Source organism: Buteo buteo, chromosome 4 (assembly GCF_964188355.1).
Source record: "Buteo buteo chromosome 4, bButBut1.hap1.1, whole genome shotgun sequence".
NCBI classification, from domain to species: Eukaryota; Metazoa; Chordata; class Aves; order Accipitriformes; family Accipitridae; genus Buteo; species Buteo buteo.
In genome coordinates, this window is record NC_134174.1 from 52,160,918 (window position 1) to 52,187,528 (window position 26,611).

Consider the following 26,611-nt stretch of genomic DNA (forward strand, 5'->3'; position numbering starts at 1 on the left):
CGCATGACCTGAGGCAGCCTGCTTTCTAGGGCATGCTACAAGGAGTGGCCATGCTGACATGTAGCTCCTCCGTCAGTCCTATGTGGCTGCATCTGACCCTGCTTTGTGGCTATAACTAGAAATAGACTGCAGCTGAAGCATATTCACTTCTGATAGATCATGTTTCCATTTAATCCTGCTGCAAACTTGTATTAGCAGAATGTAATATTACTTTTTTTAAACAGCCATATACAGCATAGAGGTGAAAGAATACTTAGGCATCGTCTATGTACATTATTGCAGTTTTCACTGTTCCTAATAGGTGTAGAAAATAGTCTGTTTTCTTTTTTTAAAGTAAGAATTTTTACCTTGCCACTGTCAGTCTTCAGATTCTCTCTAAGGTGCCTCATTTGTTTTTTGTAGATGAGATCACTGCCAGCTTTCGTAGGTTTGGACCTCTTGTGGTGGACTGGCCTCATAAAGCTGAAAGCAAGTCATATTTTCCACCTAAAGGTAATTAGTTTAAAATACATTTATGTAGGCTGTTCTGGTAAAAGGAAACTACATCTGCAGTGTGGCAATCCATTACAAAGAAAAGATTCGACTCTTTATGATGAATTTTCTCTCTTTCAACAAGCATATTTTTCAGCAGTTGTGATCGAAAAAACATAATTCAGTGACTGAAATCTGGTCCTGTGCGTGTACTTCTTCAGCAAGCCTGGAGTCCTTGAATTGTGCCCTAATTTATACGAGGCTTACTTTAGAAGGCAAGTTGCAGAAATTTCCTAGTGCTGATTCTGTTGCAGTTTGCATAGTGTAGAAACTGTAGGAATAATAACTGGAAGTAACTGATGGATTGGGTACACAGTATTTTGTAGAGAAGCATGAGTCTGCTTTGTGTGTGTTGTGACCCAAGAAGCTGTGATCCTGCTGAGAACCACAAGGTCTGCATTGGGGCTCACTGGGTACTGAACTGCAGCAAGGAGCTCTGCTAAGAGAGGGCAAGCTGGCATCATGCACCACTGTCACAGAGTTTCTAGGTTGGAGCTGATTTGATTCGAGGTGGTTTAGAGTGCGTGCACGTGGGGCAGCAAAACGCTATGCAGACCTGTTTTGGTTGAGAAAGACCAGTTTATGGGAAACCTGTTTGGGAGAGTTACTTGGCTAAATCAAATTGCTCTTATTGTATCCTAGTCTCTCCTATGATTTTGTATTATACTACATACATTCTATTCTCAGTCATGCGTGCCTCTTGCGTATAGTGTGTGAGTTCACTCATGACCTGAAATAGTAGCATGAAGTTATACACAGAATTTCTGATCTATATGTTAAGATTTTCTGTTCTCACTGACCCTGAAAGCTCTTAATTGCTCATTAAGGCTACTGATTATTTTGGCAGAACAATGGGCTGTTCAGTCAGTGAACTAGCTAATACTACAATATTTTGATATATTTTGACTGTAAAAACCCACACAAATAAAAGCCAACTTAATTTATCTGGAAGCTTAAGTGCTGGAGGCGAGATAACTCTGTGACAAATGCTTGCCCTGTAAACAGTATTTGGGGCACTTAAAAACAGAAAAAAACCCGTACATGCTCCCTCTTTCCTGTTCCATTCTCACAACTCAGCCTTGCTGTCAGTACTTATTATGCAACATCTGTTCTTGAATTTAAAAACAAAACTAACAAAAAATCCCCAAAGCCAGCAACAAAACACCCCAAACCTCAAAAAACCCCATGTATTCCGAAGGATAGTTGGTAAAATATGATTTTCCCTTTTTATTTTATTTTTAAAGGTTTTTAGGGCTTTCTGGCTAATGAATTCTGATTGTACCTTCACTTACAAGTTAAAAAAAAAAGTAGTAAAACCAGCTTCTCCTTGTCCCTAATATCTCCTACTACTCTCAACTTTTTTTTTTTGTTGTTGTTCTTATTAATTCAATAAGTAACTAGTCATGGTACATCAACGTGGGACTTCCAATTATGATTTTGTTCTGTATCTGACAGTGGACTAGTTATGCCTCGCCAAACTTGTAAAAATGTTTTTGAGTAAGATCTATTTTAGCAGAAGACAAGGGAATGCAGCCTCACTTCTATTTTTGTCATGATTCTAATACAGGAAACAGCTTTCAAAGCCCCTACCAGTTGCCCTGAATGTCTGTCTGAAAGTGCTAAACAACAGTCAATCCCAACTGTTCCAGATTTATTTATAACTGACTTCTTAGTTATCAATCAGGGCTGCAGCATCATACGTCCTGCATTCCTGTCTTTGAGATTCACTTACAGTCATGTTAAGCTCGGTAGGTCAAATGTACTTGATTTACTGTGATCCCATACAGGGAGCATCTCCATAGAAGACCGAATGTTATTACCAGGAGTCAAAGGGTAAAGTTTGAATGTGTATTATTATTTTTTTTCCACAGCTTTTTGGTCTACTTTATATTTATAAAGAGTACTTCTTTTCAAAAGTTATTATGGAATCCTTGACAGAAGTACCACAATAAAATGTCTCCACTGCTGTTTTTCATTAAAAGTTCTTTTAGAACTAAAATAATTTTTTTAAAACTTTTTTTATTTTAAGCTGTTTTGATGCACTATGAGGCATTTAAGAAATACAGTGAAATGAAAAGAGATATTTGAAATTATGCTTGATGCAAAATTCAGTGACATGACTTACTCAGCTGTCATACTCGTGAATTCAAATGTTTTCTCTCTTCCTTTTTCTAGATATCTTCTCTTCCATGTTGCATTGCTAATCTGTAAATTCTCTGACATTTTGAATATGATTCTTTCAAATGGAAAATATGTCCAAAAAAAAAAGAGACAGATTAAATGATAGAGGAGAGAATGAGTTGGTGTTTGTGTGCTAGCAATCTCGAAGGAAAACAAGAAAAATGGATTGTTGGAATGCAGTGGGGATGGTGTGTAGACTGATCTTTCTTCACATATTAATAAAGCCTGACCTCCAAGGCTTCTCCCACCTACTTGAATGTGCTCCACTGGCAGTAAAATTGAATCCTGCTCTTTCTGAAAATATGCCATCACCTCCAGACAGACTTTAGTGTCCTTTCGATGGATAGCCTTTTTCATGACTCTTTCGTGTCTGTAGGGTCAGACCAGTAGGCAGTGTCTGGACTTACAACAAAGTTCAATATTTTTTTGTTTGTTTGCTTTGATAAGCATTTAGTTAGAGGTTTGGAGCAGACAACGTCAGTAGTTGATGCCATGGGTCAGCATACTCAGCTAAGTTTTACACTGGAGCCATTTTACATCATCATTTTCTGTCTTCATAGTTAGATCCAGGTGATGACATCCCTCACAGTCCTGGCTGTATTAATACAGTCTTCCAGTATCTACTTATTGGTGTAATTTACTGAATTTGTGGAATGTTTACTATGTTGGTACAATATATGATTTCCCTATAGTCGCACTATATTAGGAGCACTTTGTTGATATTCTTAGGCCTAGGAACAAAAGCCATGGAACTAGGAACTATTAGCCATGGCTAATCTGATCAAGCATGAAATCTCAAAGATAAAAATAAAATGTTGCTTACAGTCTAGTGACTTCCCCCACCATCACCACCCCCGAGGGCTTTATCTGGTTAGCTTAGTGAGCAAGTCAGGCCATCGATGTGTAGTCAGTTCTAGCAAGCCTTATTAGCTAATTTATTAGTCAGTATGGTTGATTAGCTTAGGTGCAGTGGCATGTAAGCTGTTTTCAGGACTAGCTGGAGTCCAGAAAAATTCCTGCAGTGTTGAGCTTGAACAAAGGTTTTTCTGGATTTGGCATCGTGAGCAGGATGGTGTCACCACAGCTCTGCTTAGGCACAGTACCTCAGATTTAGTGCTGGACCTGATGGACATACACAGTTGTGTGTGAAATATGCTGAACTGCAATCTCTAGCATGGTGAGTTACACAAGGCTTATTTCAGTGCAGTGCCAACATTATGATTTTGGACCTTGGGGGATCGCAGATCAACATGGATGTGTCTGCTCCATATTCCTCAAGCACATCTATACTATTTGTATTATCCAGGTTATCTTGTTTTCCCAGATATTCTAGGTTTTTGTTACCCTTACTGAGTCTTGCCTGACATCACAGAATACACTGTGAGCATGTAGTTGGGAAAGCAATCTGGCTAGGTCAGTGGTTGAGTTTTGGTCATTATAATAAAACCAAAATCATCTGATAGATCAAACAGCCCTTACAGGATGCATTGGTTGCTGGTGAGTTCAATATTTATGTTGCTGAGAGAAGAGGGACCAGTGGCACTCAGCTCTTTTGTCAATGAAAGCATGTATTGTGCACTTGGACAAGACAAGCTGGTAACAGCTGACAATGTGCATAAGAGGTTCGTATTTCTAGTTCTGAGCATCTGTGTTACTGCCTTAACATTTCTTTTTACCCCTCCAATGCATTGTAATGCTTAGCACCATGTTCTTATGCTGGTGTCATCCATGAGGTGATTTTAATGCTTTGCCTCTGAATAAGGCCAATTCATTCCCATTGCCTGAAAAGTCTTTGGATTACTTCCTTTGGCATCTGTTTGGATATGTTAGTAATGGAACTGGCAAAATTATAAATGCCATGTGTTGGTCTTGGGTAAGCAGATGCCCAGTTCGTAATGTGTTTACTTGGCTTTCACTACAGGGTTTTGGGAATTAAATGTGGTTTGTGGCTAAGTATTTTTTGAGTACCTATGAGATGTTGAGAAATAATGGAATATGCGCTGAAGAATGTTATCAAATGTAGTTACACATTACCATGACACAGTCTATTTGTCTCTGGCAAAATCCAGATAATTAATATTTTATTGAAATAGAAATTGATGGGTTTTTTACTTATTTGCTGGTCTGCTGAGTTAAGCAATGCTTCAGTCTTTTTTTTTTTCTTTTTTTTATTAAACAGATGGTGCCAACTGTTTCAAAAACATTCTTTTATTTTTTTAACAGATAGCTGGCTTTTAAACAACTTTTTAAAAAGCCTTTACTGATTTTTCTTTATGATAACTTTGTGAACTATGATTTTTCTAGCAACCACTAAAAACTGCACAACGTATTTCAAAATGACAAAAATTATGCAAAAGTCTTCCTCTGTTCCTTTCCATTTAGGAGGACTGATGTTTGGACAAAGATAAGATTTAGAGTGAGAAAATGAAGCATGGCAGAGCTTGGAGATAGGATGGGTTTGGAACAGAAGAAATGCTTTTGGCTTTACAGTGGATTCAGATGTGTGGTTCAGCAGTCTGATCCTCTTGTGTTTTCCCTGTTCTTCAGTTAGTTATTCTGTTATTTGATAAAAATAAGCACGCTTGTCCCTACTGCTCCACAGGGGACACTAAGGGTGAACAACATCTCATGAAGACGAAAAAAGTGTATGCAAAGTTGCACAAAGTAACATTATGAAGTGATTCTCATGCTCTAATTTAAAACAACTGGTGGGACAGACTGTATGAGCCTTCCTGATGATCTCTAAAGTAATGTTAGAGGGGAACACTATTGTTAGTAGTCTTCTAACTGATCTTGATTTCATAGATGAAGACCATTTGCATGGCTAATTCCATTGCCACTGCAGTGGCAACAGTAGCTTCTGCCACAGGAGCAAGAATGAACGGGTGCAAGGGGAAAGTATGGAGTCATAATTCTAATTTCATCAGCCATATTCCCAAGAAGTATCTGGTTTGTCTGAATACAGCAATCTATTGTACTGAAACTAATTGCTTTGGCTTAATTGATCTAATAACCTACTACCAAAGTCAGCATAAAATGCCTAGCCAATTTCTGTATTCTAAAAACTGAAGTCAGAGATCGTAATATTTGCTAGAACGGAAACTTGACATTCTTTACCCAGAAATATACTGTATGGCAAATAGTGATGCAAGATCTTTTTTTAAACTTCGTTTACATACATTCCAACATGCATGTGCGCAGTATCGGTCTTTTACCTGTTGACATCTGAGGTCATGTATATCATTTGTAGTCTCTGTGTCTTCCCACAGCAGGGCAGCGTAATTCCAAATCAATGCAATTCACAAAATGTGTGGTAGCAAAATGCAGTACATACTAATCTGTTCTTCTGTAGCTGTGTAACAAGGTTGTTTTTGCATAGTGTCGTGGTTTAACCCCAGCCAGCAACTAAGCACCACGCAGCTGCTCACTCAAATTTTCTTTTAAGTTTTCAATGACTTTTCTTTAAGTCTCCCTTTTTAAAGATCTTCACACAATTTCCTGTCTTGTCCTAAATGTTTGAGGATTCTTAGTGGTATACTGATAATGATGATTTTAGAATATCCGTCTTGGAGACTGCTGTGCCAGTTATCAAAGAGCATTCAAGGAGCTTGCTTCATGTAAGAATCTCTCTCCCTAAAACTATGCCATTTGTAATTTCTTTTTCTAGGGGTAAACAAGAATCTGATGAAGCAAAATATAAAAATATTTTTGAGCAATCAAGCCTAAGCAGAACAAATCTGATTCTGAAGTAGTGTTGCAGGATTATTCTCTCCCACTTTTCACGTTGCTTCCAACAAATGCTGTTTTCTTTCAGAATTGCTAGGTTGCTATAGATTTTTTTTTTTTTTTTAATCCCTGAAGAAACCACAATTTTCTAGCATTTGTTGACTCTTCTTCAATCAGCAACTAAGGAATGACCAGGTCTTTTCAGAAGGGTCTCAGCATCCATAGTCTTCACAGGATTTGGTAGTAAATTTGTTTCTGTCAGTCTTACTAGTTGATGTAATGCCCATAATTACCGAATCGGCTCCTTTTCAGGACTGTTTTTGAGGTGTGGTGGTGGGGTTGGGAGGAGCAGATGTTGGGCTGCAATTACTGACAGCAGCTCTAGCTCTCAATAATTATTCTATAAGAATTGATCTTGCCACACCACATGCTTGGTAACACTCTGTAAGACATTCTCCAAAGTGTAGTCGTCTCTTGTAAGATTTTATGTAATGGGACCAAATCAGATTATTTTCTGCCTATAACACAAAAGAAGGCTGTTGTCCAAATTTAAATTTCTGTCCTATCAATAAATTTATCCCTCTTTTTTTTTTGGGGGAGGGGGGTGGGGTGGGTGGTCCGTCCTCAAGAAATTGTGGTTGACTTTTAGTCTACAGGACACTTGTCTGTGTAGACTTTTTTGTTCTCCCTTGTTTTTTTGTGTCGTGTGTTCCCCCCCCCCCCCCCCCCAAGACTTCAAAGTTCTCAATATATATCTCTGATAGGCTGGAGTACATCCTCAACAGATTCTTGGTTACTCATCAGTGTCCTGGCATTTTTGGTAGTTATTCTGTTCAGATGAATGTATTTTTAGGATCAACAGTCAAATCACATTGGATAATACGATGTCTGTGTACTGTAATAAGTTGTATGTGTACAACAGACAAATAAAAGACTAACTTTTCTGTTTTTTGAAGAAGTAATATGCATTTGGAGCTAATGTGTCATACAGGAAATAAATTCAGTAGCTCTCCATCACCTAGGTTCCTCTTTATTGCTCAAGCAGATTATTTAAGGAGGAAAAGTTCTGTTGGCTCAAAAGTGAGAGTTCAAGCACTGTGATAGTCCTAGAGTAGCTTTTCCAGTGCATGTTGCTAATATGATAAATTTTACTGTCAGACTTGCTTGTTATCCACATGAAAATAAAGATTTTAGTATTTGGTTTCTGAAGATGAATACAAGTCTACAGTTTCTCATGGCTGCACTTCTAATTTGCTAGAAAAACAATTTATTTTTCTATTCTTCCTCATTAATGTGCTAGTCCCCAGACTTTCCAGAAAAAAATTGTAAAGACAATCCTGTGTCATGTTTTCAATTTCAGCCTGGATGTGCATCTGTCAACCAGCCTCTTTCATATCTGAATCTATTGGAAAGTGGTTTATATAATTAGGGCTTTGACAGCAATTAACCATGTAATTTCACTTTATAGCATTAGTAGTAAATTGCTAGAAGTGTTTTGTAGTCGTAACTGTTCAGAGGCTGTTCAGAAGTTTTTGGTAGAAGCAAAATACCTTTTTTACAAGACAAATCAATATGGAAGGTATGTTGCTGTATTCAAAACTGCATTAAATTCTAGATTACTTCTGTTGGACTATGTGATTATTGGAAGAAGAAGGGATGTCCCATAACTTGGTCAGTAGTCTCATCAAAAGGCCTTGAATTTCCCACAGAAAAAATTCAGGTTTCTAAAAGATCCAGTTGATTTGTTGGTAGCAATTAAAGGAGGCTACTTTGAAAGCCTGTATCATGGTCTGCAGTCTATGTATCACTTTTCTATTAAATTGTATCTAATACCACTCACTTTTGCTTTGACTGATGGGCTAGGTTACACCAGGAGAGATACATAGACCACATCCATTGCTTCCAGCAAAGCCAGTTTTGATGTTCATAGGCATTGCATCTGCACCTACTGATAGGTTTTTTTCATAAGCCTCCTGACTTTTTAGGAGAAACTAAAGGTCACATGTTGGAGTTGCATAATATTCTCTTCCCAGAACAGTCTTTCCATAAATCATCTATATGCTTCTCTGTTGGTCATATGCCTGGAAGGGTTAAGATGGCAATGGGATTTCTTACACTTTACATGAACTATCTATTTTATTAGAGTACATTGAGTTAAGTCACAGTTGATATTTGAGGCTTGTCTCAAGGGGATTGCTGCTTCCAAAATCTGAAGAGCAGCTGATTGGAGTCTGGTTCATGCATCTGCTAATCACTACTCATCATCACAAGCTTTCAATCAAATGCCTAATTCAGTAGGTTCTCTTTAAATAGCAATTCCAAGCATTCACTTTCTTGACTAACTTGCAGTAAATTTGGGCAGATGCTGAAATAATTGACTAGGATTTTTCAATAAGATTTACCTGTGTATAGTGCCCATATTTTTTTCTTCATTGTTGTGCAGGTGTTACCTGCAGTAAAACTTCTTGAAATTCTGACTTATTTAGACTAAAAATATACCTCTGATTTAAATGGAAAATAGACAAGTGTTTGGTTAAATGATGCAGTAATCTGAAGAATTGATGGTGGCCAGAAAAAAAAAAATCAAATTTCAGACAAGTTTACTGACGTGTCTTTTGGACAGAAACAGGAAATGTTACAGATAGGCCTTATTGAAGAATGCATTCTTTTATAAGCTTTATGACTATTGTATGTACTCAGGAGTATTTTCAGGAGTATGTCTTGTATTTTTCAGGAGTATGTCTTGTATATTCCCTAATGTATAGGTAACTGACACCAACTTACATGCAAATTGAATTTTTTTTTAATTTATTGAGCAATTAATTTTAATAACACTAGACTTGGTTGTTATCACAGGTTCTAAATCTTAATGTTCTTAAAGATGATCTCAAAGAGAAAGGAGGAGCCCTATGAATTTATCTTCTAATAATCAAAGATGAATCTTACATATCATCAGCTATCCAAATCAGGGACAGGGTTAAGTTCAGAATTTTAACTGTTTTAGCTCTTACTTCAGGAGATGCAGATCCTTTCTTAAAGAAAGCTTTGTATTTAGTGAAATGGAAGCACATAGAGCTTGATGACTGACTTCATGACACTTCCTAAATAAGAGCACTGAGTCATACATTTTCAGGGGCATGCATTTCTGTCATTTTTGTGGATGAGAAATAAATATATTAGACTGTGATATATGGTATACTAATTGAGTGTACATGTATATTATACTGCTTAGATCAAACTGAGTCACTAAGTAGCTTACACATCACACACGGCCTACTCAGGAGGTAAAAATACAGTCTGGCATAGAGTCCCACTGGATTTGTACCTACTATGAAAGGTCTGTATGGGGAAGAACATATGAATTCTGATTGACAAGTCTCTTATTGATGATACATTTAAATAGTGAATGGATATTTAAGCTAAAGTGAATTACATTAAATAATTCTATGTAGCTACTGTTTATACTGAAATTTTGCATAGGATAATGGCTAGAAGACTCCTAAGCAGACCAAAAATATGTTCCTTCTTCACTATTGTCACTTCATAGTATACATATGAAAGAAAATGCTGCTAATTCTGATTTGAATGACTGTCAGTTCACAGTATCTAGCTAAATTTTCTTTCAAAACCCACTAATGCCTAAGACACTAAAACAAGATTTAAGGCAGCAAAACCAGAGTGGAGAAGTGAAAGCATTACCTGGAATTTGAACATATCAAAGTACAGAAAAAGCTTTCCATCACTTATCTATAGGAAGTAACCAGACCCCTTTTGTCAGATGGAAGCACTTAAATGTTTGTCTGATTCTCATTAACCACTTCTAAAGCCAAGTAGATTTTACTGTGGTTTGTGCCCCCCCGCTCCCCATCTAAACACTATTTTCATTAAATGTTGCCTTTTCTTTTGTTTTGTAAATGGAAATATATGAATTGATCTGTGAGTATTATGGACTCCAGGATAAAAGCAGTCCTTTGAATAGCGATATTGAGGACTTGATAATATTTTGTGCTTGTGTTATGTCTTGTTTTACTAATAATTTATGAAGCATCAAATTCTTCTTTCAAATCATTGAAATAAGTTCAAGGTGATGATTGGGGGTGGTGGTGAAGAGAGATTTTCTGTACTAGCACTGCAGTGTATTCACTGTTTCTGAGGGTCATCTAAAAAATAAGTAGTTCTCTACTCCCGCCCCCCCCCAATCAGTTGTAATCATTTCATGTGTTAGAAGCTTATGGTCTCTTTATAAATTTCTATAAGCATTATATTTATAATATTCTGTATTCTGTTCCTAGAACCACTGCAGTGATGTGCACAATTCTACCCCTAAGATAATGATACAGTAATATAAAACTAGTGCAATATCATCCAAATATATAAATCAGCCATTTATCAAAGGTAATATCCCAAATTATGCTTCTATTGTCTCAAATCAGAGGTTAGGACTGGCAACGGGAATGCATCAGGTGCTGGAATGGAAGATGCTGTGGATGCCTCTGCCCAAGGCAGTGTATATGCCTCTTGCTGATTTCAAAAGCTAGGAGCAGCTGAGAACTGGTGTCTATCGGATATCTCAGTGCTGTGGCTGGCAGTTTTTATCTACTTTATAACATGCAAATTCTGTCTAGTTTGGGGGCCTATGACGTATGTGACTACTGATTATACTGAGATAGTATAATCAGTAGTCTGTTGTATACCAATGGAAGCTGTGCAGTTTTCATTCAATAAAGTGAAAAACATAATGTTTTAGAGGATTTGATAAGTCCAGTAATTTTTTTTTTGGTAAAATGAACCATTCTGATCTCCCAGAAAAATGCATACTCTCACTAAGCAGAAACTTTTTTTTTTTTTTTGAGAGAGAGAAATTTGTTCTGCAACTGTGAGTTTTGGAAAAACCTTCTGTTATTAAGGAAGGTTTTTCAAGCTGCATCTTTTCTATATAGTCAACAAAGACAAACTTGAGCAACTAGAACCTCAAAACAATCCACATGTGAGTGAACATTCAAACCAGTTATTAACCAGCAACGCACCACAGTAGCAATTGACAAATTGACTACTTGACTAAAAGTAGAAAAGTCAAAGCCTGGTACTGAAGCTCTGCATTCTGTCTCAAGAAATGTCTTACAACTTCAGTTCCTCTCTAGGCACAGGTCACTCATTGTGAAGCGCAGATTATCTGTCTGCTCACAGGAGAGTTAGAATCATACAAAATCAGGAAATATGTTGCTGGCTTGGTCTATGTAAATGACATTGGTTATCTTCTCTTTTTGATTGAAGTTCTTTACTCTGAATGCAGCTCTTGACAACCGTCCTGAGTGTTTTGTGTATGACATCTCTAGTAAGTGCTGTTGCCTTTCTTCTTTAAAAATAAATTTTAAGAAAAACATATCATTTAAAATGAAAATAATTTATATTGTAAACCCCAATATCAAATTTTAATAATTAAATAACTGATTTCAGTTAAAAGTAGCCTGGATTTTTTTACTTTTGCTTTCTTCCCCTGAAAATCTTTGTTTCATTTATTTCACCTCATACTGACACTATGCATGAAATAGAAGCTGAAATCAAGCAGACAATTTATATTTATCTAGAATTTTTCTATGTTAATGTTGCTTGGAGCAGAATTGGAAATCGGTTTATTTGCAAAGAAGAGTAACAGGTTTTGTTCAAACTTGGAAACTGATCTCTTTTCAGCCATCTGTCCAGAGTAAAAGCAGCAGCAGCAGACCTGACCCCCTCCAGATGATGACAATAAGCTGCTCTGCCCAGAGCAGTCACCACTTCATATTGCCCTTGAAAACCAAAATTGAAAAATTTAATTCTGAATTTAGTTGCTTGTTTGATATTCATGAATGTAAATGCATGGGGTTTTTTCATGCTGCTGACCCAGTAAACTTCACAAAGATAGCTCTTGCCTCATCAAAAATTTAGTCTTTTTTATATGATTAATTCATGTGACTACTCTTATAGCTACAATAAACCAAATTGTATGTTAAAGCCTTTCTTTTATGTTTTTATACCCTTTAATTCTGATTTATAGCTGCTATAGATCATGTTGCAGTCTGAAGTTTTAAAATGGCTGTGACCTTTGAAAGAGGAGACAACCCTATAAATTTGCTGTTGCAATGTTTTACTCTAGTGTAGAAGTAAAACGCCAGATAAAAAGAGAGGCTTTAGTATGCTTATAGAATATTCTTTTGGCTTTAAAAAAAAAAAGGCATTTCAGTGTTTTCTTTTTCAATACAGGTGGTAGTATTTTTCAATTTCAATACAGGTAGGAGTATTTTTACTACTGGACAAACTGAGATGGTATAGGTATACTGGGGGTTTTTTCCCCATAAGCAGTGAAAGTTTTGAAGTAGTGAGGATGAGCAAATCCCCTCTGCATCTTGACACGTTTTGGAATTGAAAGTTCTTTGTAAATCTTTAGCTGTATATATTCACTACAGCACTATCAAAATGTTTTCCTTTCTGTTCAGCACTGAAGTGCAAAGGAAACATTGGGATACCTGTCCCATGTCCCCAAAAGAATGCATGTCCTCATGGAGCAAGCACACATTCTTTGGGTGTTGGTTTGGGATTTTTTCCATTTAAATTGAAGATGTGTGGAAAACCGCTCCATAATATTTATGACAACTCTGTTATTTGTGTTATGGTAGGATCCTTAGTAGTAAAGGTTAAATGTTAGTTTCCATTCTTTTGGTAATCTCAGTGATGTGGGCTATTTAATGGTAAAATTGGAATTATGAAGACATACAATTTATTTTGCAAAGCTACTGATAGAGAACCTCAGTTTTCATTCAACTCTTCCATATGATCTGCTTGCTTGCTGACTTTTCTTATGTATTCTGTCTTCCATTTAACTACGTACACTTCATTTAATTGCTATTTAGATTAAGGATCCAATTATTTTTCAGTGGAACTGAGGATATGGACTACATACCTTTAAGTAAAAACAAACAAAACCTACCCCAAAACCTGTCTGTCTTTAATGTGGCAAATGGGGAATTTCTTACATATCGGACTACTCAGAATTAGTCTGGTACTCATCAAAAACACATAAAAATGAATAGGAGTCTCACTGTAAGATGCTAAACTGTTCACATTTCTTATACACCTTTTGTTTTTTAGAGAAAGGAATCAGTTGACAGGGTCATACACTGCCATTTAAAATTAGACTGACTAAAAGAAATTCATCTTTGCAGCCCTGACTAACACATAATTTCACTCTTCTGCAGTAGCTAAGTGAGATTACAGCCCTTTCTATTTTGAGGTTTCTTAAGTATTTAAAACCTTTGATGTTTTTTAAAAATCCAGGCATGTCACTGCAATGTTTAAAAGAAAGTCTGCATTTTTTTTAACACCTTGGATTTTTATTTTTCAAAAATGAGTTTAATTTTTAATAGTCATTTCATCTTTGGATTTAGAAATGTGTTTTATTCATGTTCAAAGCATCTTCTAATAAGATTACTAAGGGTGACTTTGAGCAATGACCCTTTGTCATCACATTAACTGATTTAGAAATTTGGTTCACACTGTTTCTAAATCTTCCTTTGCCGTGGCTTTTAAAACAAATTTATTCTAAAAGTTCCAGTAAATATAGCCATAATTCAATTCAAAACTATTTTAAAAAATCCAGAAAAAAAAGGTGCTATTTATATTTCATTTTAAAAATTGTCTATTTAAATCTACGTCTTTGAGGTAGCCATCTCAACCATCTAAAACTAAAATAAAAGATGTGAGACCAGAACATTAATTTTCTTTGCCAGTTTAACTCCATCTTATTTTTTACATATTAATATGAGGTAGATATATATATATATTTTTTGAAATACTTTTATAAGAGATCTTTGGTGGATGGTAGATTTTATTGTAATGTTGGAGCCTATAAAAACATCAGAAAAGATACTGTCTAAATTTTAAAAAGATAGAATAAAGGAAAATATGCTTCAAAGGTAGTTTAACTTTTTTCAAGTCTAAGTAGTCCTTCCATTTTGCATATGAAATGAATAAATGTGACTACCCAAAGACTGTTCTGACTTGCTATGGATAAGTAAAGAGGAAGTCCTTCTCTTCATTGTTTTAGTTCTGCCACTCAACATCACTGTTATAAAACTGAGAACACTTGACCTTTAGTATATGATTTCTATATCTGATTTTTTTTAAGTGGGCTGAATTTTGGGAGTTATGGATTTGAGGTCAATTACATAGGAAATCAAGAGATGATATGCAGACTTCTGATGTGGATATTCAAATACTCTTTGACCTTATATATAATTTTTCATTACAGTTTTTTTTCTTTATTTGAAAAGTAGCCCTGATTCTAAGAGCCAGAAATAGGTTAATCTTTCCCTATTGGTTATGTAACATTTGAATGCTAAAATGCTGGCTTTGTACCTGAAGATGGAGCTCATGATTGATGTATTTGAACTGCAATTTATATATTGCTGTTCTCAAATGCAAGAACTTAAAGAACTTATGAATTACTTTTAGTATTCACAAGTTGAGCATAAAATGGTAAACTTCAGTTAATGTAAAGAGATGGAACTAATTCACAATTAACTGAAATGTCTAAGAAAAACTTCTGATTGAATGCAGTTCACTCTGGACTTCATTAAGTGAGAGAGCTGCACAGCTACTCCATTAGCACATTTCTGAAATATTCCTGTATCACTAAGTAACTAGACGCTGTTCAGACAACCTTAGCATTCACAACATTAGTAATTAATCACTTAAACTGAAAGGAGTGTAAAAATTCTCGTATACCAGACTTCTTTCCTACCTTCTCCCCCAAAGGCAACTTTGTGCCTAATGATGGAGCTGTACAAGAAAGGTGTTACCAGGCTTAGAAGAATAAAAGAAAGCCTTTTTTTTTCTTTTTTTAAACATCTTTTATTCACGGATGCTCTGAAATGCAGTCTTTTCCTGGTGAGCCATGAAAGGCATGAAGTTGGATCATCTTTAACTCTGAGAAATATGTTGGTCTAGACAAGAAGATAGTCTTCTCTGATAAACTCTACCAGCTATGGCTTGCTAAGTTGAATGGTGTCTACAAGGCCTAAAAGTTTTTCTGCCTTGCCTGATCCACTTAATACATGTTCTGCTCTAATAAAGGTTCATGAGTAGTTCTCTTTAATTACATCGAGGAAGGATGGGTAGAACACATGCATGATGCACTTCTAGCTAAAACTCCAATATGATTGCCTGTAATTTGTACCAACATGCCAGTTTTTAACACAGAAGTATGAATATTAAGATTCTGCTATTATAAGAAAGGCAGATTTAAGCACCTTAATAAGCTTTCCATCTAGCATGTTGTTTTGAAGAGATGACTGAAGCCTTATTATAAAACATGCTTTCAGTAATACAGAAAGGTTCCTGTCATTAGAGAAGGTATGCCTATGTTGATACTAATTGAAATAGATATTTTCCACACTGTCTAGGCTGGCAAAAATGCATTTTCAAGACTATAGCAACATTCTATGGTAGTTCCAAGTGTATCTTGCATTTCAAGTGAGAACCTTGTTTCAAGCTTGTGGGACACAGTATATATGCCAGATTTTCCAGTTTGTTCTCAGCAAGGTTAAGTGAAATTAGACCAACTGAACTAAATTATCCTTTCATGTGGAAATTGTGTCGCTGTTTAGATGTCAGAATGAGACATGTACAAAGGAGCTTAGTTCTTGCACTGCTTTCCATAAAATAATGAATCCTTGAGCTCAAGGTTGAGAAGCTCCTAGGCTGTGCTTCAGAATCCAGGAAAATTAATCTTCTCATCTTCCCTCTGCTGTACCCCTTAGAAGTTGTAGTGACTTTTCTTACAGCAAAGTATGTTGTTGCCTTTTTCCAGTGAATTGCAAAGTGCAATGTTTATTGTCAGCACTACAGTGCTGTATTATACCAGCAGCTGAGAAGGAGCTGGATTGTTTCTGCTCTGCCAAGAAGCCGTATATCTGTGTGTATAAAATATTCAGCTATTGTCAGGTACCTTGCTATTTTCTGGGGCTTCAAGTATCTCACCTGTTTTACTTTGTGGAATCTGAGTCAGGAGCAGTCCCTTGAGCCTTCAAACCTTTAGAACATCTGGTCAGGTAAGAAAGGATCACTGTTGAAGTTTGTCTGCAATGTACTACCACAGCATGCTACCAAGATTCTGCTGTAGCGGATTAAAATTTTGAAATTCATCAGATCTCTTACTTCTTGGAAAGAACCCATATGCTTTAGGTCATATGATACCCATGATGCACAGAGAGGAGAACATGCTGAAGCACACGATGCTGAGGAATTTGAAGCAACTTTCAGCATCTGCTAAATAATTCAAGTTATATGGATTAATACATTTTTGGTTTGGAAACTGACCATCTTATTAATGCTACCTGACCTACTGTCTTTAAACATGAGTTAAGTTTCTTTTAAACCTAGATGCCCCTATAATTGACCATTCTGAATGTTAGCAGTCAACTGGCCATGCAGTAAATCTTTTTGGGGAGATTAGGCTCATCTCTCATTGCGTCTAGTAGAAATAGTAACAGAAATACACAGTAGAATAGGATATAATGCCTAAAGTAGATATTTTTGAGGATCTCTTAGGGAAGGAATATTCTTATAGTTTTATAAAGGTATAGCCAAACTTAGCATTTAAACACAGCTGACAGAAAATTATTTACTGTTAATTTACAGATTGGTGTGCTGTTTTTTTCTTTAAATTGTGGCTGAAGTTACTAAAAATGGTGTTTTGTTCCTGTGCAAAAAAGTTATTATTAAATTGCATCTAGTGTGAGATAATTCTTTATGCAATGTCAGTTTTGGCATGTGTATTTTCCAGTTTCATTTTTTTATACTGGCATCTGAGTTCAGAGTGCATTTCCTGCTATAGTGTTCCAATCAAATGAAGTGCATCCACAGAAGCACATATTTGCTTGTATGAACAGGCAAATGCAGCTCTAAACGGTGTTACTGGGAGCAAGAGGGTAAGTCTTCAGTAATAGCAATGCCTAGCACTTCCTACAGCTCATGGGAGGGAGCTGCACCTTTCCGAATTTAGGGGTTTTACATCCCTATGCGCTTCTAGAAAATGAGTAAAAATACCTTTAACTTTGGCAAGTATCTTTCTTGTCCAAATCAGCTTCTAAATGATCCTTATATTATCTGAACTTCTGTTATTTAGTTACTTTTCATTTCAGTGTAATCTGTGTTAATCTTGAATATCAAAAGTTCCTGAATAATTGGAATAAATGTTCAATCACCAGGTTTTGAAGTAATGCTGGACATTGTGTCATGCTAGTCCAGCCCGCTTACTTTTCTAGATTAACAGAAGACTGCTACTGTAAACTGTTTACCTGTCTTTCTTCAGAGGGCCCATACAGACTCTGTAGCAGGCAGGAGAATATGTTACATTCACAGAAGTCTAGAGAAAGGAGGAGGTGTTAACTTACTAAATTTCATGGCAGGTGCTAGCCCCAGATTAGAAAACTGAATTCTTACTAACTTGGACTGCTCTGGTAATCTAGCAGCCAGAGAAAATTAACAAGTGTCTGGTTAATTTTAACTGGTTTGGAAAATTATAATTATTCCATTTACTGTACCCAAAATGGCTGTCAACTCCAACTACCACAGATGTAACCTCTTACTGTGACCCAGAAAAACCTGAAAAAGCTTCACAGAAGAAGGAAGTATCCCAAGCTGTTGCCCAGATTTTTGCTAAGTAATTAAGCCACAATAAACATTTTCAAATTTTCATTTTGACTTTATGCTAAGGTAATTTCCAATATTTTACTGGTTTAAAATTATAAAAGTCTGACATAGACAATTTTTTAGAGTTGAGATCTTATGCTCTGGTCAGAAGATAAATCCTAAATGTTTAAGTCTATTTAAATACGCTGTAAACCATTCTTTTAAAGTATGCATAAATATACATGTATTCTTATTTGGATTTCAGAATACTGGAATGATGTGCACTGCATCTTCTGTGAATTTGCCTCACAAGGCATTTATACAAAATATGAGGCAAGGATTGGGCTGAACCATAAAGTGTGATCAGTTGGCTTTGGAGGTGTAGTTGCCATGGTATTCTTTTCCAAGTATCTAGTTCTTTGACTGGGGCTTTTTATAAGGCTGAGAGCACTGCTAAACTAAAAATACTTTAGCTTGTCTGAACTTTTTGCTCTGGTTATTGAATATAATCAGAAGGCACGGTATGGAGTAAGGAAGATAAAACAAGTGCATGGATGGAAAATAAAATTAAGCTAAAAGTGATAGTGATTGCAAGCTAATTACTTTCGTGCTCAGTTAAGGTAATTAGTTTTGTAAAGTCTAAAATGAAAATGTTGAAGTGTGTTTATATCTTTAGGGGACTGTTTTAAGAGAATTACATCTGCTAGAGAGGAAACCAGTGGTTTTACTCAAGAAGTATTTCACTTTTTAGTGGGACTGTTATCTTTAATCTACTCCAACTCTAGGTATGCAAGTTCCTTGTTTGCTAGCAAGAGTGATGATCAAACTATTTTGTTTTCTTGGGCAAGTCAGTCTGTCTAGATGTGTTCTGGGCTGTAACTATGTTGTTAATGCGAACTTTTTTTCACCTCTGAAAATAAACAGCTGCATAGAATTTAATATTCTTTGAGAAGTCGCACAGGACTAGAGATAGTAGGGTAAGAGGTAATTTGGTACATAATAACTCTACAGAGAAAAACACTTTTTCAGTGTCTTAAATTTTTTTATAAATCAGAGTTGTGTAGTATTTATCTAAAAAGGACATGCCAAATAGTGTTCACTCAATACTCAGTGCAAAATTAGGGTAAGTCACTACTATATTAATAGCAAATAGACTGTGTAAAGCTATATCAGAGGTTGTCATAATTTAAATATGGTGTATCATCATGTAGGCACTTAGTTTGTGTCAATAGTCTTAGGCAGAGAAACTCTAGCAGTCCCTGCTTAAACTCCAGCTGCCTCTGATTGCTGCTGATTTTCTGAAAAGTGGTAGCCTGTAAGACACACAAGTGCGAAATTATAAAGGTCAAAGCCAACACGTTCACATTCAGTGAGAAAACGGAGTTGTACTGACAGAGCAAAAGAGCAATGCATGCTTGATAGAAAGTCCTCTTAACTGGGCAGCTGTATTCAAGTCTAGCAGCAGTCTTTAGATGCCTTTGCTTGCTGTAGAATGTACTGTATTAGTTTAACTTCTGAGGTAGCAAAAGCATGGACTGCTTGGGTCAAATCTTCATTCAAATTTAACAACTTTAAGTAAAACTGAAGAAAGCTTTCTTGCTAGCTGCTTTCATAAGACCACTGAATGCCACACACACTTAGTTTTACTGGCTAATTTAAAGTCCTAAAATTGTGAATTACTTGGAGCAATTTTTATTGGACTTGATTTCTTTTGAACTGCTTTATTTAAATATAAATAACAACAGCGGGTCTTTGACTCATAATAAAACACAACGCATGCCTTTCTTTTTTGCTTGTGCTTATTGTTTTTATGTGAGCATTTTTTTCATAGTTAAGTATGTGAGCACAGAATTCTATTTATCTGTTTAACTATCCACTTTTTTGACCCTTTCTTCTAACATTTATTCATTGTATATAGTAATTAGAAACTCAGTGCCTCCATTGTAAGATGATAATCACTGATACCAACAGATACCACTGAAAAATAGCTCAGATACAGTTGTTGGATAATAAACCCTTATTCACCAGTCTATATTCTCACTGCTCAAAATCATTAATTAATCAAATAAACATACTCATATGCAGCACACACTCTTGTCTCCATTCTGAAATCAGTACTGTATGAGGGTATGATCTATTCAGTGAATTTAATTTATGAAAAGAAACTCACAGCCTTGACAGTTATTTGTCATTTGTATATCTCACTTCTTGGGTTTGTTTTCTTTATTAAAAAAAATGCTTTATAAATTAATCTGTTCTTTTTCTTTCTTATGCCTTTATTGTTTCCAAGGTTATGCCTTTCTGCTGTTCCAGGAAGAAAGCTCTGTACAAGCTCTGATAGATGCCTGTCTGGAAGAAGACGGGAAACTTTACCTGTGTGTGTCAAGTCCCACAATCAAGGATAAACCAGTAAGTAGCTTATGCCACGACGCTTACGCTGGTTGCTAACCCATTTGCTGTTACTCTTTTCAGTTAATAAATAAATAAAGAAATACTTACAGTTAATTGACTTGTCCATTTCCTGTTGCTGTCCTTGCTGTTACATTGAATTGACTTCTGTATCAGCGTAACATGGTTTTAACATTTGCTTCTTTCAGATAAATGCCATGTTCAATTAACTTTTATATTTGGTACTTCTGGTATCTTGCAGGAGTATGCATCCTTTTACAATGTTAGCTGTAAAACAATCAGATTATAATTTTTCCCTCTATATTATTTGAAAGAAAAGAAAGCCTTATGCAATGAAATGAAGAAACTTAACACCCAATTAAAATCCAGATAGCTTCAAATATCTCCTGTACTTCATTAGGTTTCTTAATCATTATTTTTTCTGCATGCAATAGCTAATCAATTTATAATTTAGGTCTCATTTACCTTATATAAACTGCAGGGTAAAAACAAGTAATGCAGACAGCTATAGCAGAGTAGAAGACACATGGTAACCTGTTTCTATTGTTCACATCTCTAGAATTCTTCAATGCTATTCTTTTTGCGGCTATGGATACATACAAATTGGATGAAAACCATAGATGAATATGATAGGATGAAAAACATGCTGCCTCTTAAAAACACTATTAAAAAGCTTGCACAGATAAATGAACAACCAAATATTACAGCACAGTGAGTGTGCTTATGTGATTTCTAGGATCAAAAAAAATGGATGGATGAACAGCTTTATCCAAATAACTTCTGAGCAGGTTTTTTTCTGTGTAATCTAAAGATTCCTTATCAACTGTGTTGCTTGCTGCTTAACAGAAGTGAGCATTCACACATTATAAAAAAATCATTTTGTTATCCAAGCACAGAAATTGATTTTATGCCCACTCCTATCAATGCTTTAAGATTTTGGATCACTGTATGTGATTTCAGGAAAGCCGGAAGCCCAAACTGCAACTGTAACTGCACATACATGGTAAAATGTTCTGAAAGTCCTTTCACAGATTTCTTATTAAAATGGCCATTAGGGGCAGGTAATTAATGAGATAGGAGTTTGCTATGATGAAATTTAACTCAAGCCTGGCCTCTAGAGGTGATAAATGAATTGTCCACTTTCTTTGAAACTTAAATCAGCTACGTTCTCATATGTTTTGGTGCTTATACTACCAATTTACTGCTTTTGCTAAGTTAAAATTATATTTTTAATTATAGAAAGATTTGGCAGTTGTTTCTTAATTTTAATTGAGTTGTCAAGTTCCTCTACTAAAAACAATCCTTAATACAGGTGCAAATTCGACCTTGGAACCTAAGTGACAGTGACTTTGTGATGGATGGGTCTCAGCCTTTGGATCCAAGAAAAACTATCTTTGTTGGAGGAGTTCCACGGCCCCTCCGAGCTGGTGAGTAGAAAGAAAATGTAGGCCATGTAGCAGGGGGTTCCAGATTAAGCAGAAAAGATGAGAAAAGATATATAGTATACGTAAAAGAGCGGAAAATATACTCACTCTTTTCCAAAGATCATAGCTCACTTTCTAAGTCAGCGTCTTCCTGTCTACAAACTGTGAACATTTTATATCTTTTAAATAGGTTACTAATTAGGATTTTCAGTAGAAACAGTTTTCCCCAAGTTTGCATAATGTCCTAGAACTTGGCTGATTTTTTGTAATGTATACCATCTTAATCCTAACCCTGATTTGCTTGCTGAGATGCAGACAAGTTCCCCTTTCCTTTGACTAGAAGACAAACTTTTCCCAGCCCCTTTCCAAACCAGTTCCATCTACACCTCTATGACTTCTCTTTCCCTTTTTCTCAGTCCTAACCCTAATTTTTCCATGGAGCGGTAGACAAGGCCTCTCAGCCATTGTCCAGAGAAAAAATTTTTCCCAGCCCAGGTCTCCTGATGGCCCCACTCTGTACTGAAGACCACTTTCCAGACCCACTCCTAATGTAGCTTCACCCTTAACTCTTTTCTTCACTTTTATTTGCAGAGCCATAGACAAGACTCCTTAGCCTTTGGCCAGAGGAAAGATTTATCCCAGCCCACATCTCCTGGCAGCCACCACTTTGTTTTGAAGGCCCCTTTTTAGCACAGCTCCCAAATGTAGCTCAACACTCTTTTCTTTCTTCCTAACCCTTATATTTTTGGTGAGCCAATGACAAGGTCACAAAGCAAATTGCAACATTTCTCCTAGCTAGGTGTTTTGGCAGCCCTTGCTTCTGTTCAGTAGTCCCTCTCCATCTTCACTCCAAGTCAGCTGCATGGTTTTTCTTTTTCATCCTCTCAACCCTAATCCTAGTTTTCCAGGGCTGTAGTAGACAAGACCGCTCAGTGATTGTCTGGAAGAAAGACTTCTGGATCAGGTTTCCTGGTATCCCTCACTTTCCTTTGGCAGCCACTTTCCAGCCCACTGCAACTTCAGCTCCTCACTTTATCTTTCTCCTAATCCTAATTCTTTTGGGAAGCTGTACCCAAGGTCCCCCAGCCATTGATGACAGTAAGATTTCTCCCAGCCCAGGTTTCTTGGCAGCTTGCACTTTCCTCACCGTCTTAAAATAAGGCATAATTGTTAGATGGTAATTATGTAAATAGCAACAATTAAATATTATCTGATTTCTAATTATAGCCTTTATAAAACTGTATGTCATTTGGCCTGTCATAGATTACATTTGACATGCATTACATTTGAAAACTGATGCCTTTAAATAGTTAACTTCTCCAAAGCAGACAAATAGTTTCCAGTTTTTCTCGTTTGCAACTTTAGAGATCTGATACAGAAGTTTTTACTAAGATGTCTGAACACTGCATGGTTTCCTTGTCCTGGAATCCTGTATATTCTTTGTCTGCTCTTTGGCAAGAGTAGCTTACGGGAACTACTATTGTAAATGTTTTTAAGTGTTCCTGACGTTTGTTCCGTACTGTCACTTTCGGAGATCATTACCCAAATCATGATTCCAAATCATTAGAAACCAGAAGAATCTACTAGTCACTACATTATGCTGATAGTTTCCCCTTACTGTTTGGAGCAAGAGTATTATCTGGTTTGGTAGAATAAGTTTTGCTCATTGCAAATGGACAAATTAGCATATGGTCTTCCCTTAATGTGACACACACATTTATACAAATACACATACATATTCAATTTAAAAATTGTCTCTACTCTCTGTATAATTAACTAGTGAAAATTTTACGAGAACTATAAGGATTTAAATATTTTGTATATCTCTTTCATTTTATCTTGGATAGCTAAATTTCAACTTGCTACTGGAAGTGTTTTCACACATTAGCATAAAAAAAATGGCTGACTTGGCACAGCCTGTACAGGTCCCATTATCTTGCTTTGTGGGGGTTTGTCCCTCACCCATCTGACAAATTTGTTTGCCTATCAACTTTTAAAGAGAGCTTGGCTTGATGACCATACATCTTTGCACAGTTTACATGTCTCTTTTCTACTTCCTTCAGTTCTTTCCCTTAACTTTCCTCCTGTATGTTTCTCCAGCCATGCACTCAGCCTGTCTTATTTTATGAATGATATTTATAACTTCTTTAGAGTTATCCTTAGTGTCAGAAAAAGCAAAAACCATTTTAAAAGATGCACAATCAAGTTAATGTTCTACAAAAATAGTGTTAAGTTGCACCCAAAATGTAGGCTTGATTTAAGTGTAGTAACTTACCATGATTCACAAAGTTTTGTTTCAAATGTAAAACACTTCCTTAATGTCTTTTCAACCTTAGTAATTAGGGCAAAATACCAGATTCTAAATACAGGAATACCTTTAAGTGATCTTATATGTAAACTAGCAGTAACAAGCCTGGCTGGAGCTTGGGGAGATCCTGAATACCTAATCCCAAATACCAGAGTTTTAATTTACAATATGGTAAATTCTAAAACAGTTGACCTGATACCTACTTTAACAATGTAACTCTGCATTTTTTTTTTCACACTTCAGTCACACCAAGTTTCTTTTTACAGATTCTGGTTTCTGCCTTTATGTTTTATGGTAATTTATGTAGGGTTGGTTCAATCTGTTAAAACCAATGTTTGGGTTTACTGTTTTAGACTTTGGAAGACAAGTGTGCTTTTTTTAATGGAACAAACGAAACACAACACTATTGTTTATGTTAAATCTATAATATTTAACAATTGAATTCTTGCAGTTGAATTGGCAATGATTATGGACCGTTTATATGGAGGTGTCTGCTATGCTGGCATTGATACAGACCCAGAGTTGAAGTATCCAAAAGGTGCTGGCAGAGTGGCTTTCTCCAATCAGCAGAGCTATATTGCTGCTATCAGTGCTCGCTTTGTCCAGCTCCAACATAATGACATTGATAAACGGGTAAGTAAAATAGCATGGAACAGAATGGTTGTTACTCACAAAACTGTACAGAAATGAGAAACATCCTTATATTAATATTGTGTTGGAGAACACTGTAACCTCTGTACTTCAGATGACATTGGTTAATTATTTAAAGGCTTATTTAAGCAGCTAAAGCAGAGTGAAAAAATATATCTTAAACATCTTAGATAACTGTTAAGCACTAAAACCAGAAAATATTTGGTTGTAAGCTCACTTGTTCTTGGTTTTGGTTTGAATTCTGAAGGTCAAACACCATAGAATTTCCCAGCTTCTTTCTCTTCCTTTTGTCGTGGTTTGCTGCTTGTGCATCAACAGCTTTTAGTTAGTGGCTACTTATATAGCTTCTGGCATTTCTGCTATTAGGCAACATATTCTCTCAGCAATGTATGTCTAGACTTGAGGTTCCTAAAACACAGGCTTATTATAATAGGTAATGCTGACCTCGAAAGTCTTGAGAATTATTTAACCAAAACCAAACGCCCATAGATGCTTGATAGGCAAAAGGGGGGGAAAATGTTCAGTACATATGAAATCCTCGTTTCTAAAGGGCTTTTCAAGTACAGAGTGAAGTTAAGGTATTTACTGAAATCTAAGTTGGAGACATTAAAAGAAAACATTACTTAATTCCCAAGACTTTTTTTTTTCCTTTAGACCTTCTGTCTTCACCTCTTGATTACATGTAAAAATAACACCTATGTTTTTGAGGACCTGGCATCTAGAATTATTCAAAAGAACATACAGCATGCACTGCTGCTATGTATTTTTAGAATAGGAATGACTTGTTTTGTGCTTTATCTATATAAATTGTTTCTTAAGAAGTCAGCTTGAGAGGTATTGGATGTGTCTATTATGTGCAGTATACATATAAAAACACGCAGCTGCAAAGTCTAAGCTATTTTTACTTTTTCTTTAAAAACCTAACCTGAACTTTTGGTCAGATTAGACGAGGTCATGGAGTTGTAAATCCTCAAACTATTTCTCTGTGGTGCTACTATACCTCATAATTTTAACTAAGACATGGCTGTTCCTAAGTATTTCTTGTCCATTTCTGAAAAATTTTACAGAGAGGCTAAGAAGATTAATTCTGGAGTCTTAATCACAGTGTTGAACCTGTTGAGATTTATATATCAGCCATGTTTAAAAACTTGGGGTTTTTTCTAAGCTTTAGGATACAGTCACAAATTATGCTAGCTGATAGTTTTTTCCATCAATCAGTACTCTTCCCAGTTGATTGATAGATAATTTAAGTTTAATTATCTTTTATCTGTTTTTAAAATAGGTTTATCTGTGAGTTTGTAGAAGTATGAAGGCTCTTAATCAGTCCTTAAATATTAGTTTTTAATTCTAATAGATTGAAATCCCTGAATTGTACATCATACATTCTTAAAATTATTTCACTATTAATCAAAACAAGAAAAGGAGTGAGAGAGAGAGAATCTACTTCAGACCTTTACAATTCATGCTTTGGAAATGTGAGCAGGTGGGGATCTAGAGATGTGCTGGATATTGGACCTGCTTTTTTCCAATTTAATTTGAGACAGTGCTGTTTTATTTTACATGATAGTTCTAATTTTAGTGGTAGGGCATCTGATAAGCAAAATGGCAGTTATTCGGACTTGTTCCATGCCATACTAGTAGTACAGTGTAATTTAAAAATAAATAAATAAAATTGGCAGTTCTAGCTGTTCCATAGGCTAGAAATATAATT

General features: G+C 35.9%; 1 protein-coding gene across 8 annotated transcripts in view; it reads left to right on the top strand.

Moving 5' to 3' along the window:
• Positions 1 to 26,611, top strand: part of CPEB3 (cytoplasmic polyadenylation element binding protein 3) — a 99,548-nt gene that overhangs the window by 65,985 nt on the left and 6,952 nt on the right. For all 8 annotated transcript variants that reach the window (XM_075026100.1, XM_075026101.1, XM_075026097.1 and 5 more), the window contains 4 exons: positions 403 to 492; positions 20,399 to 20,517; positions 21,830 to 21,944; positions 24,701 to 24,882. In XM_075026100.1, coding sequence (XP_074882201.1) covers positions 403 to 492; positions 20,399 to 20,517; positions 21,830 to 21,944; positions 24,701 to 24,882 — 506 coding nt within the window. The remainder of the gene's footprint in view (positions 1 to 402; positions 493 to 20,398; positions 20,518 to 21,829; positions 21,945 to 24,700; positions 24,883 to 26,611) is intronic.